Here is a 15,866-nt window from a genome sequence, read left to right on the forward strand (position 1 = left end):
GCTTTAAGAGGAAGGTACTTTCAGCTCTGAGGGGCAGGGTGGTGGCACAGAGACATTATTGTAGACATGACATGACATTAGACAGCCTAGCATCTCACAACATTATCTCTGTTAGGGAGGCAAAGTTTCTATATCCAGAGTGTGTGTGTCATGTCTCCTGACAAGAGCACCATGAAGACTGCTAGGAGGTGGACTGGAGTTTCACAGACACATGTCAGTAAATGACTTAGTGCTGCTGTGTCCATCATTTTTACCTGGAGGGTAACCACGAGGACTGAAGTAACCAAAGGCGCAAAGTGTCTGTTAAGCATCTGGCACACAGTGTTTATCCAAAAAGCCACCATGTGGCCATATGTAGGGAAAATATATTGGGTTGGATAGATCTTTCCCTCATGTTACTCCCAAAACAAAGCAGCATTAAATATTTAAAGCTTCTGGCTAAAGGCCATTTCAAGACTTGTAGGACCAAAAAAAAAAAAAAAAAGAAAAAAAGTAAAAAGAAAAGAAAAAAAATATCTGACAATCAAATTGAATTATAAAATTAAAAACTGAATCACTTTGCTGTACACCTGAAACTAACACAACACTGTTAATCAACTATATTTCAACATAAAATAAAAAGTTAAAAAGGGTTGAATTTCCAAGCATAAAAAATATGAAGCAAAACTGAAATTCCAAGATTGAATTTAATATGGAAAAATACAAACACATTTGAGTCTTTCCACAAAGCAGCCAGCATGGAAATAATTTGCCTGTTTGGAAATAGGAGTCAGTTGACACTCCATGCTTCTGAGAGCCCTCTTAAGCCTGTCATTCTCCCAGAGAGAAAAGGGTAGCAGGATAATTTCCACAAAAGTACATCCAAAAGGGGATTATGGGGAAAGAAGAAGCTCCCAGAGGAAAAAAACATTCAGATGTGAAGAGCAATACAACTTTAACATGTTTTGAGTTTCTTGGAAACTATACTCAGTGCAAGCATTACTAGGATTTTGGTAGGATTGAATCACCGGCTTTTTGTTCTAGATTTTTGTGTTTTCTTTTTCACTCTCAAATAGATCACTCACAAGCATGAGCCTGGGAGTTAACGTGTTCTGGTATAAATACCTAGCTGGAAATTTCAAGATTTAGGACCATGTGAATCTCTGAGGCTTTAAACAAAACTTAACTTAAAATTCTTTGTTATTTTAGGAAGAAATTTAACAAAAAGCTATTTTAGGTATCCAGTTTCCAATCCATGTCAGCATATCTGAAGTTGTAACAAAAGACTTAGAGCATTTAAGTAGAGAGCTCTGGACTCAGACCATGAGAAAAAAGTGTTAGTCCAGGCTCTGTCTTCTCTTTTCCCCCACCCTTATCCTCCCATCCCTGCAGAGGTGTGACCCCAGATCTGTAGGCAACTACTCTGTCCTTTAGTTTCAACTGGAAAATCAGGGTCCTGGACTAGGTCCATGGTTTTTGAGATTCACTGCACTGAACCCTCATTGTTCCTTAGAAATTGGGGACTTTGCTAAAGAAAGGGGGATGGGGGCAAACTGGGAGTGATATACATGGGTCTCGCAGCCCATTTCCCCTTTCATTAGAGCACTTCTCCTATCATCTGGTTTACAAATTGGTCTTCCAAAAGAGATTTTGTTTAAAGGATACAGTAGTTTACAAGGTTTGAAAACTTCTAGACCATAAGATATAGACTCTTGCCAGACTGAACAGTTTATGAGACTCTTCCAGGGTGATGCCTATGTAATTTCTGGCCCCATCCCAGTGGTCACAATGTTGTTCTCTTGCATTAACCTAGTGACCCTTGTTCTCCAGACCCCAGTGGAGTTGGGGGCAACTTCACATTGACCAGATTCCCTAACAAAGTGTGTCAACCACCCTTTGACTGAATACACAATCTGTGTTCAACCTCTAATGTAAAGAGCTCCTTTCAGTATATACCTTGCCTGTGCTGGAGTGTCTTTAATTGCCAGTGTTCTTTGGTTCCCACCCTCCATCTAATGCCTGTGAGAAAGAGAAGGTTTCATCTTCATGAGAGCTTCTTCCAATTCCTCTCACCTCCAGGAACTCACATGTTACTCCACTCAGATGAGGAACGTGTGGTTAAAGATTAAGGAGGAAATAAGCTCTTTCACAACAATGCAACAACTACTGAAGCAAGATTTATGAATAAGATGCATTTCTTAGTGTGGCGAGGAAAACAGAACTTGGTAACGTGAGAAAAGTCCTGAGAAATCAGACCTGACATGATGGGGAAGGTGGGTGACACCATCAGGTGCTAATGTGGAAGAACACGGGCAAGTGTTTCTCAACTTTATGTCACATTTAAACTCTTTCTTTGAAGGAGGGTGGGGCGTGGGTAAAGGAAGCTACAGATTTAGACCAGCTTGCCTTACCAAGAGTGGAACAGATACAACTGGTGGCCCCAAGACACTTTAATGTGGATCCTGAAGAATGAATATACATTTTTCATTACATAGCCATGTATTTATTTTAATATGCAGACAAAAATAATGACCCACTAAGCTATGATTTTATGGATATGATAGCTTATAATGAGGCAAAACTTTTAGAGTAAATTTAAAGAAAAACACAAAATGATATTAGAGGTGGCACTGAGATTTGGCAAAAATCATGACAGAGGTAGAAGGATTAATGAAAGTCAGAAAACTAGGGCTAGACCAGGTCCAGAGTCTCTCGTATCTCAGTACTTTCCGGTAAAACTGATCTGTGCAACTTCATACAGACTTCTGTTAAAGCCATCTTAAGGTGTCCCATAAGATGTTTCTTTTTTAATTAACCCCATTCGATCATAATTGGTGCACAGAAGATGCTAAATAAGATCTTTGAAATAGATGAATGCATAAATACATGAATGAATGTACATGAAAGAATAAACAATTGCTGCCTAGCCCCAGGGAGCAGAGATGTGCTCACATTGAGGGGAAGGAGGGTGATTAAAAATAAGACCTCAGACTCATACTTGGTCTTTTGCTAGCCCCTGGCTCACCTGTTACATTCTGACAGGTTTCAGAAAAGGATCCTATTTGTCCCATGATGCCTCTGGGCAGTGTCTACACAGGGTGGGGAGTTACCTCATACCCCACCTGTGGACGGGGACCTTCTAAGCCAAGGTTCTCAAATCTTGGGCCTGAATGAAAATTAAGGGAAACTATGGTATTAAGAAAATAGTGTACAAGGCAGCTTAGCAAAGGTAGAAGGGAACCCCACTGAACCTGGGAGAGCCACCCCCAAATGAATGCCTGTCAGTACAGGAGGTGAACAGCCATAGGGCATGCATGTCAGCAATTCTGTCCTCTGCTTGGGGAGAAAGGTGTGTGTATAACCCAGAGCACTTTATGACCAGCAGGATCAAGTACCAAAGTCTATTTTTTTAAAAGTCTGTGGAGTACTCTGTGATCTGCAGATATAATAACGTCTTTCTCAAACAGGATAGAAATGAATTGAAGAAAACAGCTGTTTACATGTTGGATGTGCCTCCTTTGCCCATGTTCTGTTTAATGTTAATCATAAACTTGCAACACGGAACAATCTCAAATAATCTGCTTGGAGTCACCGTTTGTGACGATTGCTCAGGTTATTCACTGCTAATCAAGAGGATGTTATGAAATGTGAGTCAGACAGCCTCTGGCTTTCTGCAAGTGCCAGAACCCTATATATATAGAGGGAGCTTCCTAGTTGAGACATTGGAGCAGCAGAGAGGTGAGAGCCATCAGATTCCTTAAGCTGAGAAGGAAGACAGAGGCCAGCATGCCCAGACTGCCTTTGCTGCTGCTGCTGCTTCTCTGGGGCGTGGGGTCTCACAGCTTCCCAGCAGCGACTTCAGAAACACAAGAGCAAGATGTGGAGACAGTGCAGGTAAATGCTGAATTTCACATGCCCAAAATGCAAAAGTCTTTATTTACATTTTTCCACAGTATAACAGAGTAACAGCAGTATAATAGAATTTATTTAAGGATGGATTCCCTACAAAGATAAATTTTTGTCAGAAAGGGCACTATCCCCAAAAATGTATCTATCCATGCATAGGCTCTCCTTTTCCAGTTAGAAATGATAGGGAACTAAAAGAACAATATGCAAATTTGTCTCTACAAATTATAATTCTGACTTCATAATAACTAATGGTAGGGAAATTTCTACTCCAAAATTACAGTTTCCACCAATAATAAGAATAATAAGGACCATGCAATCTAAACACAATTTTAAGAGTAGTTCTGTGTTTCAGCTATAACTTTATACTGTTAATATTTAAAAAATTAGAAAGATTTCTCATCCAGTGTTTCAATAATTTTATTTTTCATCAGAAATACCTGGAAAACTACTACAACCTGAAGAGTGATGCGAAGCAAGTTGAAAGACAGAGAAACAGTGACCCAGTAGTTGAAAAACTAAAGCAAATGCAAAAGTTCTTTGGGCTGAAGGTGACGGGGAAACCAGATGCTGAAACCCTGAATGTGATGAAGCAGCCCAGATGTGGTGTGCCTGACATGGCTCAGTTTGTTCTCACTCAGGGAAACCCGCAATGGGAAGACACACACCTGTCCTACAGGTAATTAGACTGAGCACCAGAGTGGGAATGCTATTTCCCATCAGAGCCATCAGAAATGAAATCCAATGTGTCTGTATTTTATTTCATTTGAAGGATTGAAAACTACACACCAGATCTGTCAAGAGCAGCTGTGGACCATGCCATTGAGAAAGCCTTTCAACTCTGGAGCAGTATCTCACCCTTGACCTTCACCAAGGTCTCTGAGGGTCAAGCAGACATAATGATATCCTTTGTCAGGGGAGGTAAGCTCTTCTTGTAGCATGAAAGTATTCTCACCTTAACTTCCCCCTGCCTTTGAATCTCTTCAGCTTTGCAACTAGATCTCCTTGTTTGAGAAAAATGTTTATTTTACGGTCTTAAGAATGAAAACTATATTGCATTTGCTGCAAATCTGTTGGCCTCTTAGCAAAGCTAATGCTTGCTCTCCTGGGTTAGCCTAAATAAGAACCAAGAGGAACTTTTGTTGAATTTTGTTTCTTGCAGATCATCATGACAATTCTCCCTTTGATGGACCGGGTGGAAACCTCGCTCATGCTTTTCAACCAGGCCCACATATCGGAGGGGATGTCCATTTTGATGAAGATGAAAGGTGGACCAACAATTTCAGAGGTAAGTCAGCTCATCTTGCCTCTCTCAACCCTTCTCCCCCCACCCACCTTCTTGGTTCATTGTAATATTGGTTTACTTAACTGAAAGAATGCATTAAAAAAGTATGCATTTTTCTGCTACCACTTAGAAAATTAATGGTGCATTTAGAAAATGTAAGAGAAGAATTATTTCTGTTAGTAAGAACATCTTATTGGCTACAAATAGGCTACTCTGAAATTTCTAGTAAGGAAATGTTGAAAATCTTAATGTTTTCCTTGTGGGCATCTACATAGAATCTTTTTTATTGGAAGAAGACACCAAAGTGTAATAATGTTAGTAAGATATGTGGAAATCAAGATAAGAGAGGCTGTATATATTTTCCAAAATTTCCAGCATTAAGCATGTATCAATCTGTAAATAGGAAAAAAATTGTGTTAATAGAAGACTATTTCTTCTCTGTGAAATAATATGTGCCATCTAGTCACTGACAAGACTGACTAATCTGTGCTAGACTCTTGGTTGGCTGAATTTGCTTTTTAATTGTAATCATAGAGTTTAGGCTTTAACTGGTCTTTTCACTATTAATAAATGCATTCTTCTTACCTTCAGAAAATTATTTTATACATTTCAAAAAGCTATTGAGAAAATAAGAACATTAATCCTTTAGAGTTATAGATTACTTCTTAATTAAATGTCTCAAAACTGAAAATATTTCAAATAATTGCAAATGGGTTTATTATCCGTTTTAGATTATAACTTGTATCGTGTGGCAGCTCATGAATTGGGCCATTCCCTTGGACTTGCTCATTCTACTGACATTGGGGCTTTGATGTACCCCAACTACATCTTCAGTGGTGATGTTCAGCTATCTCAGGATGACATCAGTGGGATCCAGGCCATCTATGGTGAGTATAAAGAAAAACATTATAGACAAGGGGTCATTAGAACAGCCATTGGCTTTATCCTTTAAGAAGCTTTCATTGGTTATGTAGTTTTCCAAAGCCAGGTGGAACTAACTCCAGATCTCTTGTTCCTTTAGGACCTTCCCAAAATCCCACTCAGCCAACTGGCCCGCAAACCCCACAAGTGTGTGATAGTAAGCTAACTTTTGATGCTATAACTACAATCCGGGGAGAAGTGATGTTCTTTAAAGACAGGTAAGACATCAGTTCTTCTTTGTGTTATGTATGTGTAATAACAGGACTCACTGCTATGGGTACATATGGGCCACTACTATGCTTCACACATTGTTTATCTTACATTTGTTTACATACATTATTATAATTATAGTTGAGTGTAAACAATTGCTTGCTCTTGCACAACATAATGAACTTATAACAACCTTTTCCCCAGCATGTATTCTGTCATTTGATTCTCACAAAAATTACCATTGAAGTAGAAAATCAGTAAATATAATTCCATTTTACAGATCAGTAAAGTAAAGCAGAGAGAAGGAAAGAGATCCTTCAGGGCACAGAGTTCCTTGGCAACAAAGCGGTAATTGGTCTTCTGACCTCTACTCCAGGCCTCTTCTCATTTTTGTCACTCTTTAGAATGATAAGTGTGTCAGTATTTTATTAGGAGAAATCAGTCCTTTTCATAGCACCATCATGCTGAGAAGGATTGTGTAGACCCCTTTTAAGTATCATCCTGGAAAAGACAGCCCTTCCAAAGCCTGTGGTCATAATAGGACTCTGTCCCCACCCCTTTACCCTGGGAGGGGGCAAAGAAAGATAGGAGCCAATGCAGGGAGAATCCCCAGGAATTCATGAGGACCCTGTCTGTTGGGGGTCAGGGGATAATGGGCAGTCACAATGTGCTTCCCTCCTCAGAGGAGGGTCCTAGGACTCCCTCAGCAGCATGTGGCCTCAGGAAGGCTAAGGTCCCCTCACACACAAGGAATAGGCCTGCTCTGCAAACAGTTCTGATTCCTAAAGGACAAGGCAAGATAATAACACAGTCATTTTCTGAATAATACAGTCTGCCACACATAGAAAGTAGGGATGCCCTAAAAGGCTCGCTTCTCCTCACCTCTCTTCTTGGAGTGTCACTGGAACTGTTTTACCACTTTGTGATCATATCTACCCCAGAAGGCAGTGTATTGGCTCCTAATGCTTCCCATCCTGTGCTTCACTATTTCTGAGTATAAAAGATAAAGATGGATATAAACCATACAGGGTGTGGCTCAATGCTGGGGAGTGCTAGGAAAGACTTGGTTTTAAAGGAAATCTCTCAATATAGCAGGATGTGCTTATCAAAGCAAGTATTTGAAGGATGACTCCAAAGAACAGGAAAAAGTCTAGGATTTGCAAGAACTGAAAGGACACTGAGATCATTTAAATGTCACCAGGTCATGAAGCCACAGAAGGTTAAGTCTAGAAACAGTAATAGTAACTGACTTGCCCAGGGTCTCACAGCCAGGCAGAGGCAGGACTGGATTGAGAAGTCAGATTTGACTTCCAAGGCCAGAGTCTTCCCTGTGGCCTGGAATTGGGAAAACTCTTCTGTCGGTCCATGTGACAGTCTATGCTTTGCCGTTACCCCAGTCAACTTTGTAAACCACCAACCAAAGGAGGACAAAGGGAGTGGATGCTAGATCTGAGTTTAAAGTTAACCTTTGCCACTTAACAGTTGCATGGCCTTGGACACCTCCCTTCACCTCCCTAACCTCAATTGCTAATCTGTGAGATGAAAGCAATGTTCTCTTGTAGGATATTTGTGAGGTAGGGCATGATGTAGGTAAAGTGTGCACTAAATGTAGGATGTTAGTGCTGTGTCCTAGGCCCTGGTGTGCTTGCCAAAGATGATGGTTACATTTTGAGAATTTTGCAAGCTGGTTGTTAAACAGCATTATTAAAAGTTAAATTATTAACTTTAAAGTTAAATTATACAACTTACAATTGTATTTAAACCAAAGGCAATAAAAGTAATCAGAATTCATCCATTTGTAATTGTTTTGCTGCATTTTACTATTTATTTATGTTCCTGAGGCAGTTTATGCCTAATGTATCCGTATAGTGGAAACACTATACAGTGGTGCACCACCACAAATCTCTTGATTTGCAGTGGTTGTAATATTTCCACCATGACAATAAGCAAATGCTACAAACCAGGAATCCTCCCCAGCCCCATCGTGGAGCGCCAGATGTTAAACATTTATGAGCACACTACTAGTGCCAGCAATAGAAGGACCTGAATGACAGCCAGAGCTTGCTATGGATTAGATAAAAAACATTTTTCCTTCTTTCAAATCAGGTTCTACATGCGCACAAATCCCTTCTACCCAGAAGCTGAGCTCAATTTCATTTCTCTTTTCTGGCCCCATCTGCCAAATGGACTTCAGGCTGCTTATGAGGTTGCCGATAGAGATGAAGTTCGGTTTTTCAAAGGTAATGTTTCCAATTATCTTTCAGTTTTTATGCATTAAAGTTTCTTCTGCTTTGGGGCTGATATATGAGACTACTAGCTACTTTATTTCCATAGACTTAGGAAAATCTAGCAAATCAATGGGAGTCTATCACTTTAGTTAAGAATTGCATGGTGCATGTCTGAATAAATTTAAGTGAATAGCATATGACTGGAGATACATATTTTATGGCCTGTTCGTGAACGTGGACTTATGTAGGTGTTTTCTGTGCAAACTGTTTATGTATTTTAAACCCTCTCCACATTCTTGGGGTGCTCAGGAGTAAAACTGAGAAGATGGAACAGAAACATTTGAGTTGGATGGTTTCCTAGAGCCTATTTTATACTAATAACTCTCCTGAGAGAGGAGGCCCCACAGGGCAGCCAGATGGGGGTGCTGCATCCTTGATGTCAGAGTATGGTCTTCAGACCAGCAGCACTGACACTGTCCTGGGGTCTGTTAGAAATTCAGAATCTCACTTAACCATAATACTGACAAAGTTCGTCCATATTGTCAGATCCTATTCCAGACCTTCTCGAAGTTTAACAAGATTACCAGGCAATTCGTACGTACATTAAAGTGTGAGAAGTCCTGAACTACCATGAATAGAATGGGGTAAACTTCTTTGATTCTACCAGAATGAAACATGCTCCAGTGATCAGCTCCTGACTTTGAAGACACTATGCCAAACATCAGTATTTCTCCAAATGTATGTTTGGCATAGTGCAGACAAACATTAAGACACCTGACCCAGTCACACACTCAAGGCAAAGAACTCAATACAGTTCAGATGGGCAAAAAACTTTGAAACGGGCTTTCTAGCCCTTATATAATGAAATTAAATGGGATTTTAGATACACAAAGTTTCAGACTGGTTTTTCCTGAGAGATAAATAAGGATACTTGAGCGAAAACTACAAGCCTGGCTACAAGATGTAAGACCAGTTTTATATGACATGGAGTTTACTAAGTCTAAATATGCAGAATCTGGACACAGCCTAAATTCAAGTATTTGGAACTGTAGTCAGGTGCAATGATTTCTACCCTGGGTTGCTAGTCATTACAGATTGTGAGTCATTACAACACTCTGGCCTTTAGGATACCCTTGGTGTGAACTTCCACAACCCATGGGCAACCTGGAAAAGTGAGGTTTCTATCACTGAGGTGGCACGATGAACTCTGTAGTCATTTGAACATCTGGCTTTGGAATGAAGCCCCCAACTCCACAAACCAGTCATTCTCAAAGCTTGCTACAGGTTAGACTTGTCTAGGAAATTAAAGAAAAATACTGATTTAATTGGTATGGTGTAGGATACCAACATCGGCATTAAAAAAAAAATAAACCTCCCTAGATGATTCTAATGTGCAGTCAGGATACTCCTCTAGCACACGAGACTAAGCATTTAGCTGGAAATCCACTTACTGTCTACTGGTGCCCGGGGCAAGTGTTTTCATCCTGTTTCTTGATTTGCAGGTAATAAGTACTGGGCTGTCAAGGGGCAAGATGTGTTATACGGATACCCCAAGTACATCTACAGATCCTTTGGTTTCCCGAGGACTGTGAAGAACATCGACGCTGCTGTTTCTGATGAAGATACTGGGAAAACGTACTTCTTTGTTGCTAACAAGTGCTGGAGGTAAAGACTGGGTACAGAAAATGGTAGGGTATCTATTCTTTCTACATAGAGAGAAGTTACTAAATTGAAACATAAAAATGAGTCTCATAGTGCCTTGGCTAGCTGCCTTTTCTGGGAATGGCTGTAGCTTGTCCAGCTTCCAAGTTGGTTGACCAATAATCATCACGCAATTCCTGTCCCAGAGATCCAGGGAGAATGTGGACATGAATTTGAAAAAGAAGATGTGAAAAGGAGGGCATTCATCTTCATAGAGCTGCTGTAGCCAACAGGAACTTATCTTTCACTGCATTTGACATTAATAGCACCTACTGGAGAAGTAGAATTAGATGTTGGAGTTCAGAGGGAACTTATAAATCTTCTAGACCACCCAACATCCTACCTCACATCGTCCCACCTCCTATTTTTACACATGACCTATGGAATTAAAAGGTCTTATTACATTCTTGCTGGTGAATTCCCTGTAATGGTTTTGTGAAGGCTACACATGTAACAAATAGTTCTGACACTTCTAATTATTTTTTTACCAGGTATGATGAATATAAACAATCCATGGATGCAGGTTATCCCAAAATGATAGCAGAAGATTTTCCTGGAATTGGCAACAAAGTTGATGCTGTTTTCCAGAAAGACGGTAAGTGAATATACACATATTTCCTCTATTTTGTTGCCACGAAATAGCATCAGTATTGTTATTTGGAACAGAAAATACCAAAAATATTTATTCTCACAAATGACTTAGATTTTTGAAGAATTAAAGTTAAACCTAGAAATCATTTGTATAAGGTAATAAGTCTCTTTTGTTTTATTTCTAGGATTTTTCTATTTCTTCCGTGGAACAAGGCAATACAAATTTGATACCAAAACTAAGAGAATTTTGACTCTCCAAAAAGCTAATAGCTGGTTCAACTGCAGAAAAAATTGACCACCTGTTAAAAAGTTAAACAGAAAAATATATTTCATGAGTCCAAGGAAGGTGCTTTCCTGAAGAGATATATATTTAAATAAAATACAGAGTTATGAAGTATAATCTTATTTATACCCCATTCTGCATAATTTTTATGACTTAGAATGTAATGTTTTATGTACTGCTATAATTTAGCTCCACAAATGAGGTCAAATTCATGGCTCCACAGTTCAATTCTCTGCAGATGTGGAAGGAAGGGATAGGCAGTCACATTTGGATAGTCCTGGCCAGTGGACTGTGCCCAGAAGTGACCAATATCACTTCCAGATGGAATCATTGGATTGCTGATGCAAACTTCTCCAGCGTTATGATGATTGTAAAAGCACATCTTGAGAGAATTTCCACAAGGTTGAATAAGCCTGAATTCCTGGGCCAACACTCTGAACAGTTACCCTAAACCTCAGTAGATTTTGCTTAAGAAATAAACTTTCATTGTGTTAAGCCACTAAGATTTTAGATTTTGTTAAAGCTGTGTAACCCAGTTTTTCCAGACAAACATTATCTAGTTTATCATGCCTAATTTGGGAGGATGTTAATGGAGGTAGGAGTCCTGTAGGTAGCTTCCAAGCCCTATGAGTTTTCTGAGTAGCTCAGAGAGTGCTCAGAGTGTTTGCAGACTTTCCAAATACACAGAGAGTCTTGAGAATATTTTGAGTTATTCATGATTCTGAGGCAGGCAGTTCTCAACTCAAGAATTTGGACAGCAGTGTAACCTTCCCTTTGGACAAATCTCTCCATTAAACATTTTTATATTAAAGTATAACATAAATGCAGAAAAGTGCACATATCATAAATGTTCATGTCAATGAGTTATCACAAAGTTAACAACCCCACGTAATTCTCACCCAGCTCAGTAAACAAAACATTACCAGTGTCGGGGAGGGGGAAATATCTCCCTTATCCATCTTGAGCTCTTGTGGCTGAACCAATAATAAAGTTGACACAAGACAGATTAACAGAAGAAAAAGAAAGTTAATTTAATTCATGCACATGGAGGTATCATAGAAATGAGACCTAAGGATTGGCTAAAGCAGGCAGCTTTTATACTTTTTAGATAAAGAAACAATAAATTTGTGAGGAATTGAGAAGATGAAGAAATTTAATTGGTGAAGACTCTAAAGAGAGTTTGGGCTTGGGGTAGTAAACTAAAACAGTAACAAGGTTTGTATATTCAGTCCTGCATCCCTATCTCTGGAGATAAGGATGTCCTACTACCACCAGATGCAGGGATGTCACTGCTGTCAATCTGATCTCCCCCATAAGTACTGATATGACAGCTGTTTATGATGAGAGCTCTCAAAAAAGTCTTCCTTTCAAATTACCAATTTATAGGATCCAACATCTGGCCATTGATGTGTAGGATCTTATATTCATTTCAAATACTGAGTCAAACCAATAAGTCTTTTTTGTGGCTTAACCAAAGATGCAAGAGACATCTCACGAGAGAGTATGTATCCCTCACATGATCCCATCACTGCTCAACTCTTTCTTAGCTTAGTTCTTCAGAATAAGAGTCTGAAACAGGAATTCTTTGGTGTTATCATTGTGGGAGGAGTGCTTTCAGGAGAAGAGGAGTGGGGGACATAGTTTAGAACAGGGAAAAAGCTAAAAAATGTGATCTCAGACAGAGCTTGCTTTGATCTTATGAACAAGGAGCTCTGGAGCAAAAACTGAATTACAGTGAGTCCTACCTTGAGGCAAAGGAACTAGACTTTTGCACCTCTGTGTCAATCAGTTATCAGTTGAGGTATGTTTTGGGGAGAGGAGCATTGCTCCCAGGCAAGATGATCCCATTTGGCAAAGTAACAGGGGACAACTGGAAGTTGTTGCAGTCAACACTTGCAGTATCCATGAGGATGCCAAGGGGGATCTGGGGATAGTACCAACAGCATTCTCTATATATTCTCTATCTCCCAGAGTAACCACTATGCTGACCTCTAATACCTTAGATTAAATTCACCTATTTTTTAACTAAATTAGAACAACTGTGTATTATTTTGTATCTACCTTATTGTGTTGAACATTATTTATCCACTGTTAATGGGCTTTGTGTTGTTACCATTTGGGGGCTTTTATAAATAATGTTGCACATATGTAGACATTTCTGTTGATTATATACTGAAGAGTGCAATTGCTGAGTCATAGAGATTATCAGACACTCTTCAGATTCTTCCTTGGCCTCATCTTTTATCCCTGACACAGCAGTGGTGACTGGCTTTGTACAGGTTCTAAACCAGCTTCTAAACTAGTAGGTATTCTCGTTGGGTCTGTGCAGTGTGTTTCTTGCTTCCTTCTCTAGGTTTTTCCATCTTTTCTGTTGATGTTCCATCCAGCTCTGTTATGGAACTCATTCAGAGCTCATGCACATACAATCTAGAAGTGAGAAGAGTAATAGTTTGTGGGACAAATATTTTACCAATGTGAGAGTAATGGATGAATAAATGCATTTCCCTTTCTTTCTTCAGAAGGGTGTTTCTAAGACACATTTCCAGTAGTCCCTCAGACAGTCCCATATCGTACAACACATTTCTCATATCTGTATCCAGTTGACAATTCATCTGTGTATTGTCTCTCCTGCTTTCCCTGCTTTACTCTCCATGTCTCTCAATCCAGCTCCCTGGATTACACTTAAATTTTGTCTCAGGCTCTGCTTTCTAGGAATGCTAGATTAAGATAACTTGTGCTGAAATGTGGTAGTGATAACGCTTGGTATGTAGTGGCATCACAGTTACTAAGACTTTCATCTGTGGTTGATTGTGAAAAGATGATGAATGGTGAGGTGTTGGGTTATCAGGTGTCTGGGACACTTCAACAGTATGAGAGGGAGGGTAATTTTAAGAAATGTGGAGTGAGCTGGTTAACTGCCCTGGAAATTTGATAAAGAAAGTAATAGGCTCAGAGAAGCCAAATATCAACTCAAGACATACTGTGAAAGCTAACAGACTTTAATGGCAACATTTAAGAAAATCCTCATCTATTGTAGACTATGCCAAAAATCAATCCCAGATCTAACTGCAAAATTGGACACTTTCTAGCTGGAATAATGGGAAAACAAACCTGAAAATCTTGAACACCTAAATTTCTCTGAAAGCTCCACATGGGTAGAAGTATCAATAATATCTCCCTCTTGACAGAGGAGGACAACTTACCCTTGCGTAGAGAATCAACAAGGACCATATGCGACTCAGCATCTCACAAGATAATGCGCGTCCTCCTCCCAAATATCTCCCTCACCCCTCATCGTTTTCAGGCAAATGACTAAAGTCAGGTCTCAGTTTAGCTCAAATCCTAGCTATAGCAGGAAATCACTAACACAACAACCTTGTTGTGGAGTGATTTGAGAGGAGAGTTTGGAGATTTCCCTTACTTTCTATAAGCCCAGATGTGCTGAAAAGTATTTTTTATTAAATATAGTTGATGTACAATATTATGTTAGTTTCAAATGTACTATATAGTAATTTGACATTTGCATACATTATGAAGTGATCACTATAATAAGTCTAGCCATCTGTCCCCATGTAAAGTTATTACAAGACTATTGACCATATTTCTTATGCTGTATAATACATCCCTGTAGCTTATGTATTTTATATCTGAAAATTTGTACCTCTTAATCTTCTTCACCTATTTCACCCCTTCCCACCCCTCTCCCCTCTGACAACCACCTGTTTGTACTCTGTATCTATGAGTCTGTTTTCATTTTGTTATGCTTGTTTATTTCATTTTTTTTAGATTCCACATATAGTGAGATCAAATAGTATTTATCATTCTCTGTTTGACTTATTTCACTTAGCCATAATACCCTTTAGATGCATCCACATTGTGGCAAATGGTAATATTTCCCTTTTTTATGACTAATATTTCGTTACATTTATATACCAGATCTTCTTTATAAATACATCTATTAATGGACACTTAGGTTGCTTCCATTACTTTCCTATTGTACATAATGCTACAATAAACATTGGTGTGCATATACCTTTTTGAATTTGTTTTTTTCTTTCTTCAGGCAAATACCTAGAAGTGAAATTGCTGTTCTACTTCACTATCACATATGACAGTTCAATTTTTAATTTTTAAGGAACCTCCATGCTGTTTTCCATAGTGGTTACGCAAATTTACACTCCTACCAACAGGGCATGAGGGTTGTCTTTTCTCCATATTCTTGTTATTTATTGTCTCCTGGATGACAGCCATTCTGACAGGTGTGAGTAGTATCTACATGAGGTTTTGATTTACTTGACCCTAATGATTAGTGCTATTGAACATATTTTCATGTGTTTGTGGGCCATCTGCATGTCTTCTCTAGAAAAATGTGTATTCAGGTCCTCTGACAATTTTTAAATTAGGTTGCTTGTTTGTTTGTTTATGTTGAGTTATATGACTTCTTTTTAGTTTTTGGATATTAATTCTTTATCGGATATATCATTTGCAAATATATTCTCCCATTCAGTAGGCTGTCTTTTCATTTTGTTAATAGTTTCTTCCCTGTGCAAAAGCTTTTTATTTTGTTGTAGTTCCATTTGTTTATTTTTGTTATTATTTTCCTTGCTGAGAAGACAGTCAAAAGAGTATTGCTAAGATCACTGTCAAAGAGCATACTATGTTTTCTTCTATAAGTTTAATGGTTTCAGGTTTTACATTAGAGAGTTTAATCCATTTTGTGTTTATTTTTGTATATGGTATGAGAAAGTAGTCTAATTTGATT

At 38.9% G+C, this 15,866-nt stretch overlaps 1 protein-coding gene across 1 annotated transcript; it reads left to right on the forward strand.

Annotated features, from left to right (window-relative positions):
• The first annotated feature begins 3,433 nt into the window (after positions 1 to 3,433).
• Positions 3,434 to 11,221, forward strand: LOC112394567 (interstitial collagenase). The gene is made up of 10 exons (XM_024737352.1): positions 3,434 to 3,873; positions 4,320 to 4,564; positions 4,658 to 4,806; positions 5,048 to 5,173; positions 5,902 to 6,057; positions 6,192 to 6,309; positions 8,408 to 8,541; positions 10,032 to 10,194; positions 10,722 to 10,825; positions 11,007 to 11,221. Exons 1-10 carry the CDS (start codon positions 3,766 to 3,768, stop codon positions 11,114 to 11,116), a joined length of 1,413 nt encoding a protein of 470 aa, XP_024593120.1. The 5' UTR covers positions 3,434 to 3,765; the 3' UTR covers positions 11,117 to 11,221.
• Positions 11,222 to 15,866: the final 4,645 nt, after the last annotated feature.

This window comes from Neophocaena asiaeorientalis, unplaced genomic scaffold, assembly GCF_003031525.2.
Source record: "Neophocaena asiaeorientalis asiaeorientalis breed wild unplaced genomic scaffold, Neophocaena_asiaeorientalis_V1.1 scaffold266, whole genome shotgun sequence".
Taxonomy (NCBI): domain Eukaryota; kingdom Metazoa; phylum Chordata; class Mammalia; order Artiodactyla; family Phocoenidae; genus Neophocaena; species Neophocaena asiaeorientalis.